Here is a 16,266-nt window from a genome sequence, read left to right as displayed (position 1 = left end):
TTTCTCCATTCTGCCATAAATACCTAATTTATAGAGTACTGCGGAGATGGTTATATGTCCAACATAATTCTCATATCAGTTTTGCAGCTTATTTAAAGTGACTGTTGGTTTCTTTTTATATATCCATGCCCATTTTGGCCAGGCAGCCAAGCCTTGGGGGTGCTCAAAATGATTTTAGACCACTGTGGAAACACAGGGTGGGAATGTGGGAACACTTAAACACCTATACTTAGTTTTATAGTATTGCTCTTTTTATGGCTTGCCACAGTTTCATGGCTGAGATCCACAGACAGTTTGGACAGCTTTATGGTCCAGCTTTTGGACTTCATGGTTTTGTTTTGATCCTAATAATGCAGTGTAAACTGTGGACTGTTACAGATCTAGGTTTGTGCCTTTCCAGATTTTGTCCAGTTAATGCAAATGGCAACAGGTGGCAAATCCACAACCAAGGGTTTATATCATTTTTAAAATAAGATTGACATTTAATTTATTTTTGGGGAAAAAAGTGTAGACATGGGTATGTCAATTATATTCATTTAAAATTAAATCCACGGCCGCTCAGGTGGCGCAGCGCTAAAAACACATTCTGGAACCAGAGTCTCAGCTCTGCCTGCCGGCTAGGCTGAGCGGCCACGTGAACAACCATTGGCCTGTTGTTCAGATAGGGGTAAGGGTTAAGCCGGATAGGGACTCTCTCATAACTAGACTGGCTGAGACAGGAAAAGAGTGCTGTCAGGGTGTGTCTGACCGTACACTGTGCTGAGCTGCACTGTACTCGTCAAAGTGTAGGTGACAAGATGCATACGGCATGCTGCCCACGTGTCGGAGGGGGTGTGGGTTAGCTTCTCCTCAATCAGAGCGGGGATCGGCATTGGTAGAGAGGAAGCATGACACAGTCGGGCAATTGGACGCGCTAAAAGGGAGGCAAAGGGGAGAAAATGCGCATATATATATATATATATATATATATATATATATATATATATATATATATATATTAAATCCACCACACAAACTACTGGACCAGTAATTAGAAGGTGCTGGTTCAAGCCCCACCCACGGCAGGTTGTCACTGTTGGGCACTAGAGCAAGGCCCTTAACCTCTAAATTTGTTTGGTTATTTGTTTGGTTGTGTGACAGCAACACTTGTGATCTGATGAAAAGATCTGATGGGGATCTGCGTTCTTTGAGGAGCCATCACAGCACAGTTCATCAATTAAATACTGTATAAAGGGTCTAACTCTGTTTTTCTTTTATAGCTTTCTGTCTAACAGCTGTATAAATGTGTGTCATATACAGCTGTAATGTCTTTGCCTTATGTAATTATCACCTAGTACTTATAGATTCCCAACTCCTTCCAACATAAAGCAGACAGACTGGGCCAGCAGGCGACGACCGGTTCAGTTCTAATGAATAATGAATGAAATGTTGAGGGATATCTGTTTTTTACCCCTCAGGGGACCTTCTTCACTGCTCATCTGAGAGTTTGAAGCAACCGTGAGTCCAGCCGATACGTGATTTACTCCGAGCTGAAATGCTACTTCTCTGCTTCTTCTCTCGGCAAAATGTTGCAAATTTATGCCGAAGGTTGCTTTGTTCATTGTCAGACTGCGCATATGAGTGCAAAAAAAGGCCATAAAGGGGCAGCGTCATCTCAGTCACCGGTGCATTACTGACTCTATTAGCATCCGTGTATTTCTCCAAAATGAGTCCCACAGCATGAGCTTAGGCTGAAATATTTCTCTTCTCTTTTCTTGTACCCATCTTCCTGGGATCTAGGCCACAGAATGGGTCGATGATACTGTACAACCGGAAAAAGGTGAAGTACAGAAAGGACGGCTACTGCTGGAAGAAGAGGAAAGATGGCAAGACGACGCGGGAGGATCACATGAAGCTGAAAGTTCAGGGTGTTGAGGTAAGGGTCCTGGTGACCATGCGGTTATCATAAAAGCATCGTCAGTCTTCTGTTTATTACTCCTACCTCAATCAGCCTGGTTTAATAAGACCGTTTTACATCACACACACACAAACACTGTCTTTTGCACACAGCAGTCTCAAACCCCATTTGTGTGCCAGAGTGCACTGAAAGTAAAAAATACACCTCAGTAGCACAATTTTAGTTTTCCCTTGGTAGCAAAGAAAATGGAAGCAATTGTTTGTACCTTATTAAGCTCTGGATGTTACCTTTGCTCCGGAGAGGCAGCATTAATCTTTCCCCATGCTGAGAGCCACCGCCACCACAGGTAGACCGTCGGCCCCTCTGCAGCTCGGGCGCGCCCCAGCTCAGCCCAGCCCAGCCGTGCGTGTGTGCCGCCTTTGATTTATCTCTGCACCTTTGCTCCCTATCTCACACACACACAACGCACACACACACACAGATACACAAACCTGCAAATGACACAATGCACACTACACACATCACAATAGTAGGATTGTTTTCAGGGTCAGCGCTCTACTCTGCTTTTTTCTTTCCATGGATGGTGTTGATCATTTAGTGTTCTTTATTAAGAGTGCAGGCAGATGGCAGCAAGAGTGTTCCTTTCGGAAGTCCAACTTTTTTTGATGCATTCACACTGTGAGATGTAGCACAGACAGAAGGAGACACACTATACATTACACACACTCAAGTGCCCGCCAGGCTTTTCTTTCACTCAAAGTGACTTTTTGTATAGGGATTGTATCGTCTGCTGCAGTCATGAGAATGTGAACCACAGTTAACACTGATGTAACGTGTGGATGATTTATGTATGTCGTAAATAAACTTTCATCCAACAGACGGCACTTCCAGCATTAGCTCTTCTGTCAACCCCTGAACATTCAACTCAATAACAGTAATGGGCATATTTACATGGAATAGAAGATGCCTTTATTCATCATACATAATTATATACATGTACAGTACAACAAAATTATTTCAACACATATTCCAGCTTGTTTGGAAGCTAGGGTCAGAGCACAGGGTCAGTCATCGTTCGGCACCCCTGGAGCCGAGAGGCTTAAGGGTCTTGCTCAAGGGCCCAACAGTGGCTGCATGGCAGAGCCTGGATTCGAACTCTCAACCTTTCAATCAATCGTCCAAAGCTCTACCCACTAGGCTACCACTGTCCCTGTCCATGTGCCATAATAATCCAGCAAAGCTTGTGCTCATGTAAACAGCTGCATAGCAAGAGGCTTTACTCAGAGGTACTTACAGTTGAGAAAACATACAGTTTATGCAGCTTGGGGTTAAATGTCTTGCTCAATTGCTCAACTGGGCCAGTCGAATGCACAATGGAAGCCATGTGTCAACAACATCCAGAAATGCAGCCACTTTCCTGGGCTTGATCTCATCTGAAAAGGCTGATGCATGGCAGAATGTTTTGTTACGGTCTAATAAGTTGACTGTTTAGATGGAATAAATGAACCTGCTCTACAAGCCATAAACATACAGACCATGTAGATCAGGGTCGCAGAGAAAAGTGATAATAATAAAATAAACTTGTACACGAACACCCTCTTGTGGAGGCTTTATGTTACATCTTGTATGGAGAGCATAAGATGCATTGTGTTGCCTGGGTCGCATAAAAAATCATGGGTTGCTTGAAAAAAAACCCTGATGTAGATTGTTGCCAGTATACGGTACAAAAGTCAGGACCTTGTCATTGTATGAGGGTGTTTTAGTACCCACAGGACGTGTAAATTGTATTAATTAGCTTCAGACTGCATAACAATAAGAATCAGTTTCTTCTCATTGTAAGTGTTTATATTCACCATATTTAACATGGAACATTTGTGTCATGTGATGCACTTTTAAAGGTCAGTGGCAGACTGGCTCAAAGATCAACATGAACATTGAGCACAGCAGCAAAACATCAAAACAGAGCAAATCTGGGAGGTGTAAGACACTGAAGGTAATGTGGCATAAAGACAACCCATTATTACTCTGTCCATAGAAATATAAAAGCATTGCCAGGGCACACCAGTTTTGCCACTTATTGCAAAGCAGCTTTAAAGGTTGGATGCTGCTTAACCTTACAAAGATTTTCACGCTTAAGAATAACTTAATAGAGTTGCTGATATTTTGAGGAAGAATATTCCATTAGCTGGAAGCAGCAATGCTGAATGCTTTCTCATCAAATGAGGGCAGTTTAGAGACCTGGCAAGGACACTAGTATCCAAAAAGCTGTAGCAGATTGGAGAGATAAGTAGATGCTAGCCCAAGTCCTTGTAGGTAATTTTATAATATATAACGTTTTAAATTGGTGGCCAGTGAGAATGAAACTAGTTTCAGGATTTAATGTGGTTCCATGGTTTAACTCTTGCAACCCTTGCTACTGAATTTGTACATAATTTACTCTAACAATAGATTTGTCTGGAAGGCCAAACAAAAGAGTGCTGCAGTAATCTAATTGAGTAAAAAAAAACAGAAGCATGTATTAGCATTTCAGCTGCAGAAGTGATTAGTCTGGGATGAAGACGTGCAATAGTTCCTTTATGAGCAAATTCTATTTTGGTGAAATTATGAACCATGAATATTAAGTCGTAAAGACAGCGAAGGGTCAAACAAAGCCCCAAGATTTCTGAAAACGGTTCCAGTGTGTAAAGTAGATCCATGAAGATGCATGCTGAAAGGATTTGCTTTTTCCAGTCACAACTCTAATAAACTATTGCTGTTTAGCTTAAGAAAATGTAATTATTTCCCAATCAGCTGAAGTCAAAAGCTGAGAATTGGTCCTAGAATAAACTTAGATCTGGGTATCACCAAGACATACTTTACCAAAGAAGGTTTTACTAAAGGAAAACATATGGAAAAAAGTAGGGGTCTCAGGAAAGATCCTTGAGGAACCCTTTGTGTCAGTGGAACAGCAGTAAAGCAAGGGGTGAATAAGAGAAGAGTCACAAATCACTGCCTGTCAGAGAGGTAGAGGTAGGTGCTCAAAAAATCAAGGTCAAAAATGGATTCTGATTTTGGCAGGGCTAATGCCATGTTATCATTTCGTTTTACCTCATTGTGTTTAAAGTGAGAGCTAAAAGCAGTAGCTAGATGACGAGGTAGTCCAGCACGCTTGTGGCTCGTCCGGTTCAGCATGTGCCCTCTGTAAAAGCCCACCGCCAAACAGCTGAGAGTGCATTACAAGCACCCGGGTCAGACGGGCACGTTGATGAATGAAGTCCCCTACTGTGGGAGTTTCTGCCAGCATGCCGGAGGTTCTGTAAACACGCCTGCAATCGTGGCAGTGCCCACTCAGGGTGTCCTCGCTGCTCTCGGAACGCGTGACTGCCGATCAATCAGAGCCACATTGAGGGATAATAACTCTGAGGCTCTAATCAGTCTTTCTCAGGCCTGTTTACTGTGGAAACGCAAATTAATGTTTTGACCTTGACCTTGAGCACCCGTTTTCGCTGAGCACTTTTTCCTCTGCTGGACTTACTGTGCTGGTCACACCAGAATTGTGGGCACAGCAGGGCAGCAGCTTCAGAGTCTACAATCAGAGAGGGAACGAAGGGCTTTAGTTTGTGTGTTGTGAGGCAGTCATCCTCGCTCAGCATGGATGTCCGTGATGGTGCAGCCCATGAGAGGAGGAAGCCACGGCTGTTGCTAGCTCAGCAGTCCTTGTAAGCTACAGCTCTGGGACATGCCCATATCTCCTCCCTTTTGCGATGGCCTGGCTGAACCCTGAGCCCATCTTTAATGCGCCCTGTTCACCAAAATTGGAAGGGGTGTGTGTAACAGCATTAGCGTTTAACAGGCCGTGAAATAGCAGCCTACCAGCTGACGGCTCCCCATCACTCCAGGTGAACCAGGCAGACGGGTAAATGAATGAGTGCCCTCCTTTTTTGCTCCGTCTTCCTGCTTCCTACAGTGCGAAAGGGACACCTGAAAAAGACAAGGAGACATGTCCATCACTCCAGATTTTTTTGTCGCCGTGGTTGTGTGAGCTCGTCTTGCTCTGACTCAACCTGTATAGGACCAGCCACCCGTGAGACAGATTCCTCCTTACCCAGTGGTCTTATTTCGAGGCTTAATGATTCCTGGATGGACTGGAATAGCCAGTTTGCTTTTACATCATTTAGTATTTAAGCCATCGATTTAATCTGTGGATTCAGAGAGCGTTTCAGCCAAAAGTGCTGAAAAGCAGAAAAGTTAAAAGGGTTGCCTTGCCAGCATGGTGCCTACCTTAGAAATTGACTGACTTTGGTGACCATCATTGGGACTCTTTCAGTCTTGACGAAACAAAAAGTGATGACGAATCAAAACCAAGTCCAGGACTAACATTTACTGTTTCTTGTGCCAGGAACTTGTCCTGTGCACACAATCAGCAATATTCTCACGTCTTTGCTGGACACGATTTCTGTGAGAAACAGAAATTGGAGCTGATGGTTTAACCCTCACCCTACCTTGATTAGCTGCTAATGCAGGCTGTGCTATTGGACCCCTTTCCCTCCCCCCAGCCACAGTACTTCAGTGCTCTAATAAACTCCCAAACACATCGATTTCTCTTAAGTGAAGGCGGCACGGCTGGTGAGTTATTTCATTACCCTGTGGTAATTATACAGATTGCAATAAGCTTTCTTATTTAGATGCAGTTGCCTTCTCGGCCAATACCAGCCTCCGAGCCGTACGGCCCTGCTCCTCGGCCGCCGCTCCTCCCTCAGAGCAATCACCCTGTCTTTTTCAGTCCTAACATATTAGCTTGTGTTGGATCCATCTAATGCACCATATCAGCCGTACAACTGCACGACCAGTCAAGCTAATGGAGCAGACCTGCGGCTCAGTCGCTTCTCCTTATTGATAATAATGAAGACAGATGTCAAAACGCTTGTTGCTAATGCTGTAATCGAGTGGACACTATTCCAGCGAGCAATTAGAGCTGTGAGGGTTTGCTGTGTATTCTGGATATTGTGGATGGAAGCAGCAAACAGGCTGCCGAGATGCACAGCGCAAAACACCAGCGGTTATCCACGTCACGTCAGAAAAAACTTCGTTTCTTTTCTAATTATCAGCACATTCTGCTTCTGGGAAGACATTTCGTCTGTTAATGTTTAGAAGATGGCTATTATTCTGCGATATCCCACATGCCGCTGAAGCTCAGTGCATCCACGTAGAGTGCACGGTTGCAGATGCAGTAGCCGGAAGCAACAGCTTGCACAGCCAGATGTGAGCTGGGGGAAGTGAACTTAACAGACTTTCTCTCCTACACATCGCTTCCTACTCTACTGTGAAACTTCTTTCTGATAGACGAGAAAGTAAACATTTCTCAAGCTTTTTATTTATCTATTTATTTACTTTTGTGCTTTTGACCTTTATTCGTCATTTATTTGTGTTGTTTAATTACTTTAGGTTTTTAGGGTCACCTTTTTGGGGCTTAGTAGAACTTCTAAGTGAAATAGATGCCTCCTCCGACACGTGTGCAGTAGCCGACTGCATTATTATGCTTTTTACCTCCACGAGGCGAGGATCGAGGATCAGCTTTGTGTACGGAGAGCCAAACCCTGATCACATTGTCCCCCGTCTTTGTGCAGGCGCCATCAATCAGCCAGCAGAGGTCGTAATTGCATCAGTTATGCGAAATCCCCTTCGGCACCCTACCTACAAATGAGCCAATCATTGTTCGTGTAGGTGCTCAGCCTGCCGGTAGCAGAATTGAGATTCGAACCGACGAGTTCAATAAGTCAGCTCTGGTGTGCTAGCTTGTTTTATCACTGCGCCACCTGAGCACCCACCTCTCCATTGTTATCAGCTGTTCCCCATCAGCCTTTGATTAGCATCCTTATTCATAGTATCTGTGTCCTTCTTTGCAGTATGGTTTTGAGGGGGCATTACCGGGACGTGTTCCTGTATCCCTTTTCTTGTTCCTTGTTTGATGTTTTGTTGTGTCTGACCCGAGTCTGGTATCGAGACTTTGATGTGGATTGTCCCTATGTATTGACCCCTGCTGTGAACTTGCTTGGACATAACAAAATTAAGCTCTCGCTGAGGAAACACATGTGTGATAATAAATGGCATTTTTAACAGATCAAAACCACAGTGTTATTCATCCCTAATTTGAACAGAACAATTAAAATTCCATTCAGCTGGGTCACACTTGGCAGGGTTGAGCCATTGTCCATTCATGACCCAGACTCTGTTGAGAGCTGTTGCCGACAGAAAGATGCACAATGAAAGGACCTGTCAGATCACGTTTATGTCCTAGGAAAAGTTTGTCCTTGTGATGCCTGGAACTTTTTACTTTTCACAAAAAAGCTTTTCTTTCCAGCGCACTGTGATCATTAGAAATCCCGTCGAGGGCCTGTTTTCATCGTTAATTTCTCTCTGTGTCTGTTTTAAAGTTTTGATACATTTTTATATCTCAAGAAGGACCGAGTCCTGCTCAGCCATTAATCCTGACTAATTAACAGGCTTGTGTTAGCAAAATAACTCTAAGAACTTGGTGCAAAATGAATCACAAACTCGTGGGGGTTTCTGATTTAGAAATCTTTATTTATTTATTTTTTTACCTTTACGTCTCAAAAATCCTTCAATCATCCAGTGCAAGCTGAGCCTTTCAGGAAAGTACCCGGTAAATTAGATTTTAAATCACTTATACATGGATGCAGTTTTTAATTGTGCTACTTTATTCAACAGTTATTTTTAAAACACTCCACACTATTTTTTTTAAACAATGTAAGTACCTTGAGTCAATATAGCAAAGGATTGATCCTGTCCCTGAGACAACAGCCATTCTTGGTTCCAGACAAGCAGCAATTTGTTGCTGGAAACAAACCTGGTTCAAGGTACTAGGTGCCAGCACATGAACCAGCTCTGGAACGTTATTGGTTCTTGCCCAGGCCAGCCATCTGTGTGGCCAGCCAAGGTTAATTTATCTAAATTGCATGTAAATATACGTAGCACAGCCAGCTCCTTCGCCCTTTTAGTCCACACAGTCCACACAGGCGGCAGCAGATGAGCAGCGATGATATGTTTTTCTTAACCTACCCACAAAAGCCCATGCATGAAGAAGGAAATGGATTTTGAGACCGGATGAGATGTAGCACTGCTCCTCGTGTCCCCCTCCTCCCACCCCTCCCCGACGGAGGGGATGTAAATGAATTTAGAAGTTGAACATAAAGTGCTAATGTGGCGAGGAGTAGATGACTTGTAAAATTGGGTGGCCGTATGAATGCCACTGATTCCCAGCAGATGTGGGCAGGGCTTTTAAAATGCAATCGGAGCGCGCCGTCGTTCCCCCGTCATCATCCACCTGTTCAGTGGAGCCGCACAAAAGCAATTTGAGCAGAGGCTGCGTTTAATAGTCCAGCCTCAGGACAGCCAGAGAAGGATAGCGAGCTGCAGACAGACAGACAAGCACTTACATAACCTACAGGCAGGTAGAGAATACTGTTCGCTCCCCTTCATATCCTCTCATTCACCTCACTGCACCGGGCATAAATGATTCCTTTCTCTCTGCCCAGTCTGGTCCAGGTGACAATAATTATACATGGGTGTTTTAAACAGCTTTGGTGTTACTCATACACGCGTAACAGTGCAGATTTAATATTGATCACATGCAGGATGTAATTGTGTGGAAACCTCTCAGTTTTGATGTATGATCTTCTCCTGGTTTTGAGTTTGTTCGACAGCTGGTTTAATGATGAAAACCACACAAATCTCATAAGACTGAGTTCAAAGCAAAAACCCTAAGCAGGCAGCTTCAAACCGGCTAGAGTGAACTTTCTTACATATATTTCTGCTTCTTAAATCATTCAAAATTCCTTTTTAGTTGTCCATATCCGAGCTCTAGCATGGCTGCGTTGCATTTTTGAGTGTGGGAATGTTTCAGCAAGCCTCATTTTGTATGTGATACAAATAGTGTAAAACTGTGGGAGTGTAAGAAAGATTATAGGTGCCAGACGATTAGAGCTCTAACTGCTTCATCAGTCTAATACACTATATGGCAGGCACGTGCACGGATAAACCCCAGGTGGTGCTCAAGCACCTGCCCTTTTGCCTCAGACTAGATAAGTGCCCTTTCTCAAGGCATTTTTTATTTTGTATTGCATTTTTAAATTAGAGTCTGTTGAGTATTAAACATCTGCATAAATAAATCCTGTATGATTTTTTAATAGCCGTCTAAAATCTCTGTGCATGTCTCTGCTATATGGTCAAACCTCTTTGGACACCACTATTTAATACTGCGTTCAGGTGAGCCGCACCCATTGCTAACAGTGTTTGAAATCAATAGTAGAAAATATGTTGTGGTAACAATTAGGGAAAGATTATTTTCTTTTATCCTTTTTTATTGATTAGGCCTTTTTTCCCCAATTTCCCTCTCAATCCAGTCATATCCAAGTACCCTATTGCATTGCGCTTCCCCTCTAGTGATGTTGAACTCTACTCTGCCTGAGGAGAACCGTGACTAACACACGCCCCCTCAGACACATGTGCAGTAGCCGACTGCATCTTTTCACCAGTGCAAGGCCAGAGTTTATACGTGGATCAGTTTTTGTGTACGAAGAGTCACACCCTGATCCCGTTATCCCTCATCTCTGTGCAGGCGCCATCAATCAACCAGTAGAGGTCGTAACTGTATCAGTTATGAGGAATCCCCTTCAGAACCCTTTCTGAGAACAAGCCAATCATTGTTTGTGTAGGCGCCCAGACTGCCGGTAGCAGAGCTGAGATTTCGAACCGACTTGATTAGGCCAATTTAAAGAAATATTTAAGTGCTGAGGTCAAAGCTGGACATGAAAAGCTAAAACTGGACTAGCAGTGTAATTGTGTCCATATTGTGTCCAAGAAAGGAAGGAACTCAATACATCATCCAAAATGCAGTTTCACCAATAATTATGTGCACCCTAGTTTATGCCACCACATTAAAGTTAATCCCCACCCTCACCTCAATACAGTACAACAATATAAGTGTTTTGGGTGGACTTTTCTGCTATTTAGAAGTAAACAGATTTTGCTGTAGTTCTTTATTATAGACTGTTAGTAAATCAGCGTGCAGTTGTTTGCACATGATTTTACTCACTCAGGCCGATGATGTTGGCCTTTCATTCTTTCACTCTGTTTCACTTCTTTGAAGCGTAGATACTGAGCAGTTAATCCGCCCCAGCTGACAAAGCTAGAGCCACTTAGTGACGTTCTACTTCGACGTCATTCCTTTTCAATGCTCGGTGTGTACGTTTTATCCAGTAAAACTCAGAGGGCAGTCATTTGCAGAGCCGGTAAAATAGTTTCCTCGAATCGATTCTTACACTTCGTACACACACTGATCTCAGCTGAGATCCCTTCTGAATTTGAACTGGTGTACACCAGTGAGCTGACGTGGCTGGACCATGCATTATTGACACATGATGAGGAAGCCTGTGGAAGCTAGGTTACTTCTGAATTATGTTTCGTAAGTGTAAAATCAAGCATAGCAATGTTCTAACATCTAGTCTTTAAAGGTTCAGTAATGAGCAAGAGTAAAGACGAGTTCAAAGCGAATGCTGAAGCGTGTGGATTTATAATGTGTGTGTGTGTGTGTGTGTGTGTGCGTGTGTGAGAGAGAGAGAGAGAGAGAGAGAGAGAGAGAGAAACTCCTTCATCTGCCAGTGCTGATGAAGGACCTAAAAATTAACATGAGCTAAGCATTTAGGTGAAGTTTTGCTTGATCGCGCTGTGTCCATTTTTTCTCAATTTCCCCAGTGTAATCTTCCACTTTTACTTCTGAGGCTCATCTGTCACATAATTACTACCGACGCCAGTGTATGGGCTAGCACATGCTTCCTCCAAGACATGTAAAGTCAGCTGCTTGCTCTTGCAACTCGTGCAACATTATTGGACAGTTGAACAGACTTAAAGCCAATGAACTCACAGATGACTGGTAAAGAGATTAAACAAAACCATGGGATCCATGACACCCATCAATCAGAACCAAAGCTCTCTTGGACCTGCAGCCATGGATAAGGATGAGAAAAAAGCTTAATTGCAAACATTAAAGTAAATGTTTTTTCATGCCTCTCAGGTGCCCTAAAAAATTTAGTTGTTATTACTCAACAAGTTAAAGAAATAAAATGACTGTCTCTGAGATTTCTCACATCTGTTTTACCGGCTCATTCCTATATAGACCTAGTGGCGGTCTTTCACAAGAACCTGGCATATGGTAGCATGACGTCACATCATTTAAATTACCCCAACACACAGCAACATCAGTATTATAGCACCATCACGCCACATACATCCTTCTAACCAAAGAATCGTGATTCCTGGATAACTAATATATTACTGACAAAAATTCATGCAGTACTCATAGAGTACAGGTTGGAGACTGGGCAAAGCCATAGCTAAACATAGCTGGCTTCTGCTTTTTGTGCAGCAGGTATGGCACTCCTTAGTGACAATAGATAGATTTCATGCCTTTAAACAAAAGAGGGCAGTTAGAAACCCTCCTCTACATCTCAAACTCGTCGGTTTGAATCTCAGCTCTGTTACAGACAGGCCCGGTGTTTCCAGGTAATTCCGGACCCACTGTGATCTTTAAACAGGATGAAGTGGTTAGTGAGACTGAAAAAAAAAAGAAATCACAAGTGTTTTATTGGTGGATTTTTTATTGTTAATACTAATAAGACTGTGATTTTATGGGCCACAATCCACTTTCACTTTCATATTGAATAAAGCATAAAATCTGCATTTCTAGCAAGTCTATTCATGAATGCTCGCTATAAACTGGACACACAAGAAAATAACAGTGTAAAGGTTTTTAAATGGTCGATTATAATCATAGAGTTTGTTTTCAGCTGATGTTATTGTGTCAATATCCATATTTGAATGAAGTGTTTTAGAGTGTCAGCAATAACATTTTGCACATCTCTTCTGTAATAAAATGATCATTTAGAGAGCAGTAATAATTCAGTTTTGTTGCTTTTTTTCCCCCATATAAGCATGTTGTAAGTCATGTACAGTGTATCACAAAAGTGAGTACACCCCTCACATTTCTGCAGATATTTAAGTATATCTTTTCATGGGACAACACTGACAAAATGACACTTTGACACAATGAAAAGTAGTCTGTGTGCAGCTTATATAACAGTGTAAATTTATTCTTCCCTCAAAATAACTCAATATACAGCCATTAATGTCTAAACCACCGGCAACAAAAGTGAATACACCCCTTAGTGAAAGTTCCTGAAGTGTCAATATTTTGTGTGGCCACCATTATTTCCCAGAACTGCCTTAACTCTCCTGGGCATGGAGTTTACCAGAGCTTCACAGGTTGCCACTGGAATGCTTTTCCACTCCTCCATGACGACATCACGGAGCTGGCGGATATTCGAGACTTTGCGCTCCTCCACCTTCCGCTTGAGGATGCCCCAAAGATGTTCTATTGGGTTTAGGTCTGGAGACATGCTTGGCCAGTCCATCACCTTTACCCTCAGCCTCTTCAATAAAGCAGTGGTCGTCTTAGAGGTGTGTTTGGAGTCATTATCATGCTGGAACACTGCCCTGCGACCCAGTTTCCGGAGGGAGGGGATCATGCTCTGCTTCAGTATTTCACAGTACATATTGGAGTTCATGTGTCCCTCAATGAAATGTAACTCCCCAACACCTGCTGCACTCATGCAGCCCCAGACCATGGCATTCCCACCACCATGCTTGACTGCAGGCATGACACACTTATCTTTGTACTCCTCACCTGATTGCCACCACACATGCTTGAGACCATCTGAACCAAACAAATTAATCTTGGTCTCATCAGACCATAGGACATGGTTCCAGTAATCCATGTCCTTTGTTGACATGTCTTCAGCAAACTGTTTGTGGGCTTTCTTGTGTAGAGACTTCAGAAGAGGCTTCCTTCTGGGGTGACAGCCATGCAGACCAATTTGATGTAGTGTGCGGCGTATGGTCTAGGCACTGACAGGCTGACCCCCCACCTTTTCAATCTCTGCAGCAATGCTGACAGCACTCCTGTGCCTATCTTTCAAAGACAGCAGTTGGATGTGACGCTGAGCACGTGCACTCAGCTTCTTTGGATGACCAACGCGAGGTCTGTTCTGAGTGGACCCTGCTCTTTTAAAACGCTGGATGATCTTGGCCACTGTGCTGCAGCTCTGTTTCAGGGTGTTGGCAATCTTCTTGTAGCCTTGGCCATCTTCATGTAGCGCAACAATTCGTCTTTTAAGATCCTCAGAGAGTTCTTTGCCATGAGGTGCCATGTTGGAACTTTCAGTGACCAGTATGAGAGAGTGTGAGAGCTGTACTACTAAATTGAACACACCTGCTCCCTATGCACACCTCAGACCTAGTAACACTAACAAATCACATGACATTTTGGAGGGAAAATGACAAGCAGTGCTCAATTTGGACATTTAGGGGTGTAGTCTCTTAGGGGTGTACTCACTTTTGTTGCCGGTGGTTTAGACATTAATGGCTGTATATTGAGTTATTTTGAGGGAAGAATAAATTTACACTGTTATATAAGCTGCACACAGACTACTTTTCATTGTGTCAAAGTGTCATTTTGTCAGTGTTGTCCCATGAAAAGATATACTTAAATATCTGCAGAAATGTGAGGGGTGTACTCACTTTTGTGATACACTGTATGTTTGTATGGTCATGCAACTTATATAATATTAGTTGGTGGTTTGAAAATAAGGAACCATATTGGATTGTTGTACTTACATTAGCTCATTTGGTAGCTCTATTTGTTATATACAAGCTCATTCATTAATTAAAAAAAAACCTAAAAGCTACATGATACTCTGGCACATGTGATTATAAACAAGGGCTTAATACTTAAAACTGTCAAAATAATGACTATATTGATCAATTTGAGGAATCACCTGTGCTCATCTCATTGTGCTAATTCCCTTTTTTGTTCTTTAATAGGCCCCCAGTGTACAGCATGGAGACAAAGTTATATGACCTAAACCAATCATTTAAAAAGTTGGGAAATTTATAAAGCATTTAGTGTGTACTTTAGTAGGTCACTAAATATGGCAAACAACAGTGATTTTTATTCCTAATGTCAAATTACAAAAACATAATGGACTTCTGTTGAATCAATTAAAAAGGATAAGGTCTGTTCTTTCAGTAAAGGGGATATTTTGTATATACATGTCTGTTTGTTTTGATGGGGCAAGCTTTGTTTAATCTAATCTAGTCAAATAATCCTATAGCCAAGTATAATAAAATCTAGTGTAGCAATAACTTTAGTCATGGTGAGAATATGTGATTAACAGTTGTATAGGTTTTTATTCTATTGACTTAACACTGCTGATATTTTCTATATTGTCATTTTCTGCGTGTCTACACTAGATTAGATGAGACTAGATTGAGTGGGAGCAGCACAGCAAACTTTGGTTCTGGGAAGCTTGGTTTGATCCTTTCCTCTGGTTACTTGAGGCAGAAAGAACCTAAGAATCTAAACTATACTTCCTGTGCCTGGTTGTGCCACTGAGAAAACCCTATTGAAATAAATTGATTGATTAATAAATTGTATTATTTTTTATTATGATTTTTTGAATGCATTTTCTTCCTTATTCTCCCAATTAAGCATAGCCAATTAGTCATCTACTGCTGGGAACCCCTATCACATTAAAGGAGGGTATATCTCCTTGACACACCCTCCTTTTGATGTCTGCACAGTCCATCAACCCCTCCTTATTCACCTGTACTTCACTTTTTTCACCTAGCAGATCAGTGGCCAATTTTTATTTGCTGCATACATTGGCAATTGTGCCTGCTAGGGGGCGCTCAGCCGACCGGTAGCAGAGTTGAGATTTGAACTCGGGGAGTTCAGAATCCCAGCACTGCTGTGCTAGCGGAATATCCCAATGCGCTACCTGGACGCCTTAGTTTTTTATAACACATCCATGTTTTAGCAACCTTCAAGTCTTCCTGAGTGATTGTAGGATCATAGGACGTAACGTTCATCTAGTTTAAAAAATACTCTCAAATTAAAACATGTGAAGGTAGAGGGATCGTGAGGAGCTTGTTTCTAGTGATCTACAGACCCAATGATGTTTGCACTTTCATCATCCGTCCCATGCTGTGCTGCACTCAGCTTCTCTCAGCAGCTATACAACTATGCCGTTAGACTGAGTGTAACAGTGATGCTCGGCGGAATGAGTAACTGTAAGCAATGAAAGAGAGACAGCGGCAGAATGAAACATGGCTTCAATAAAAAGTCTATTGCCAATCGATATAGCGGCGGAGCGAGGACACACTCCTGCACACACTGTCCATGTGTGTGAGGCATGTTAGCCTGTGTGTGTGTGTGAGAGAGAGAGGCTGACTCGGCCTTGCCGCTGCACACCTCA

The 16,266-nt window shown here is 42.6% G+C and overlaps 1 protein-coding gene across 8 annotated transcripts in view; it reads left to right on the top strand.

The window, feature by feature from the left end:
* Nucleotides 1-16,266, top strand: part of camta1a (calmodulin binding transcription activator 1a) — a 463,893-nt gene that overhangs the window by 267,219 nt on the left and 180,408 nt on the right. For all 8 annotated transcript variants that reach the window (XM_063015717.1, XM_063015715.1, XM_063015713.1 and 5 more), the window contains one exon: nucleotides 1,780-1,915. In XM_063015717.1, the coding sequence (XP_062871787.1) occupies nucleotides 1,780-1,915 (136 nt within the window). The remainder of the gene's footprint in view (nucleotides 1-1,779; nucleotides 1,916-16,266) is intronic.

The sequence above is a fragment of the Trichomycterus rosablanca genome, chromosome 19, assembly GCF_030014385.1.
Source record: "Trichomycterus rosablanca isolate fTriRos1 chromosome 19, fTriRos1.hap1, whole genome shotgun sequence".
Lineage (NCBI taxonomy): Eukaryota > Metazoa > Chordata > Actinopteri > Siluriformes > Trichomycteridae > Trichomycterus > Trichomycterus rosablanca.
The sequence above is the reverse complement of the archived record's forward strand: the minus strand, read 5'-3'. Positions and strand labels throughout refer to the sequence as shown.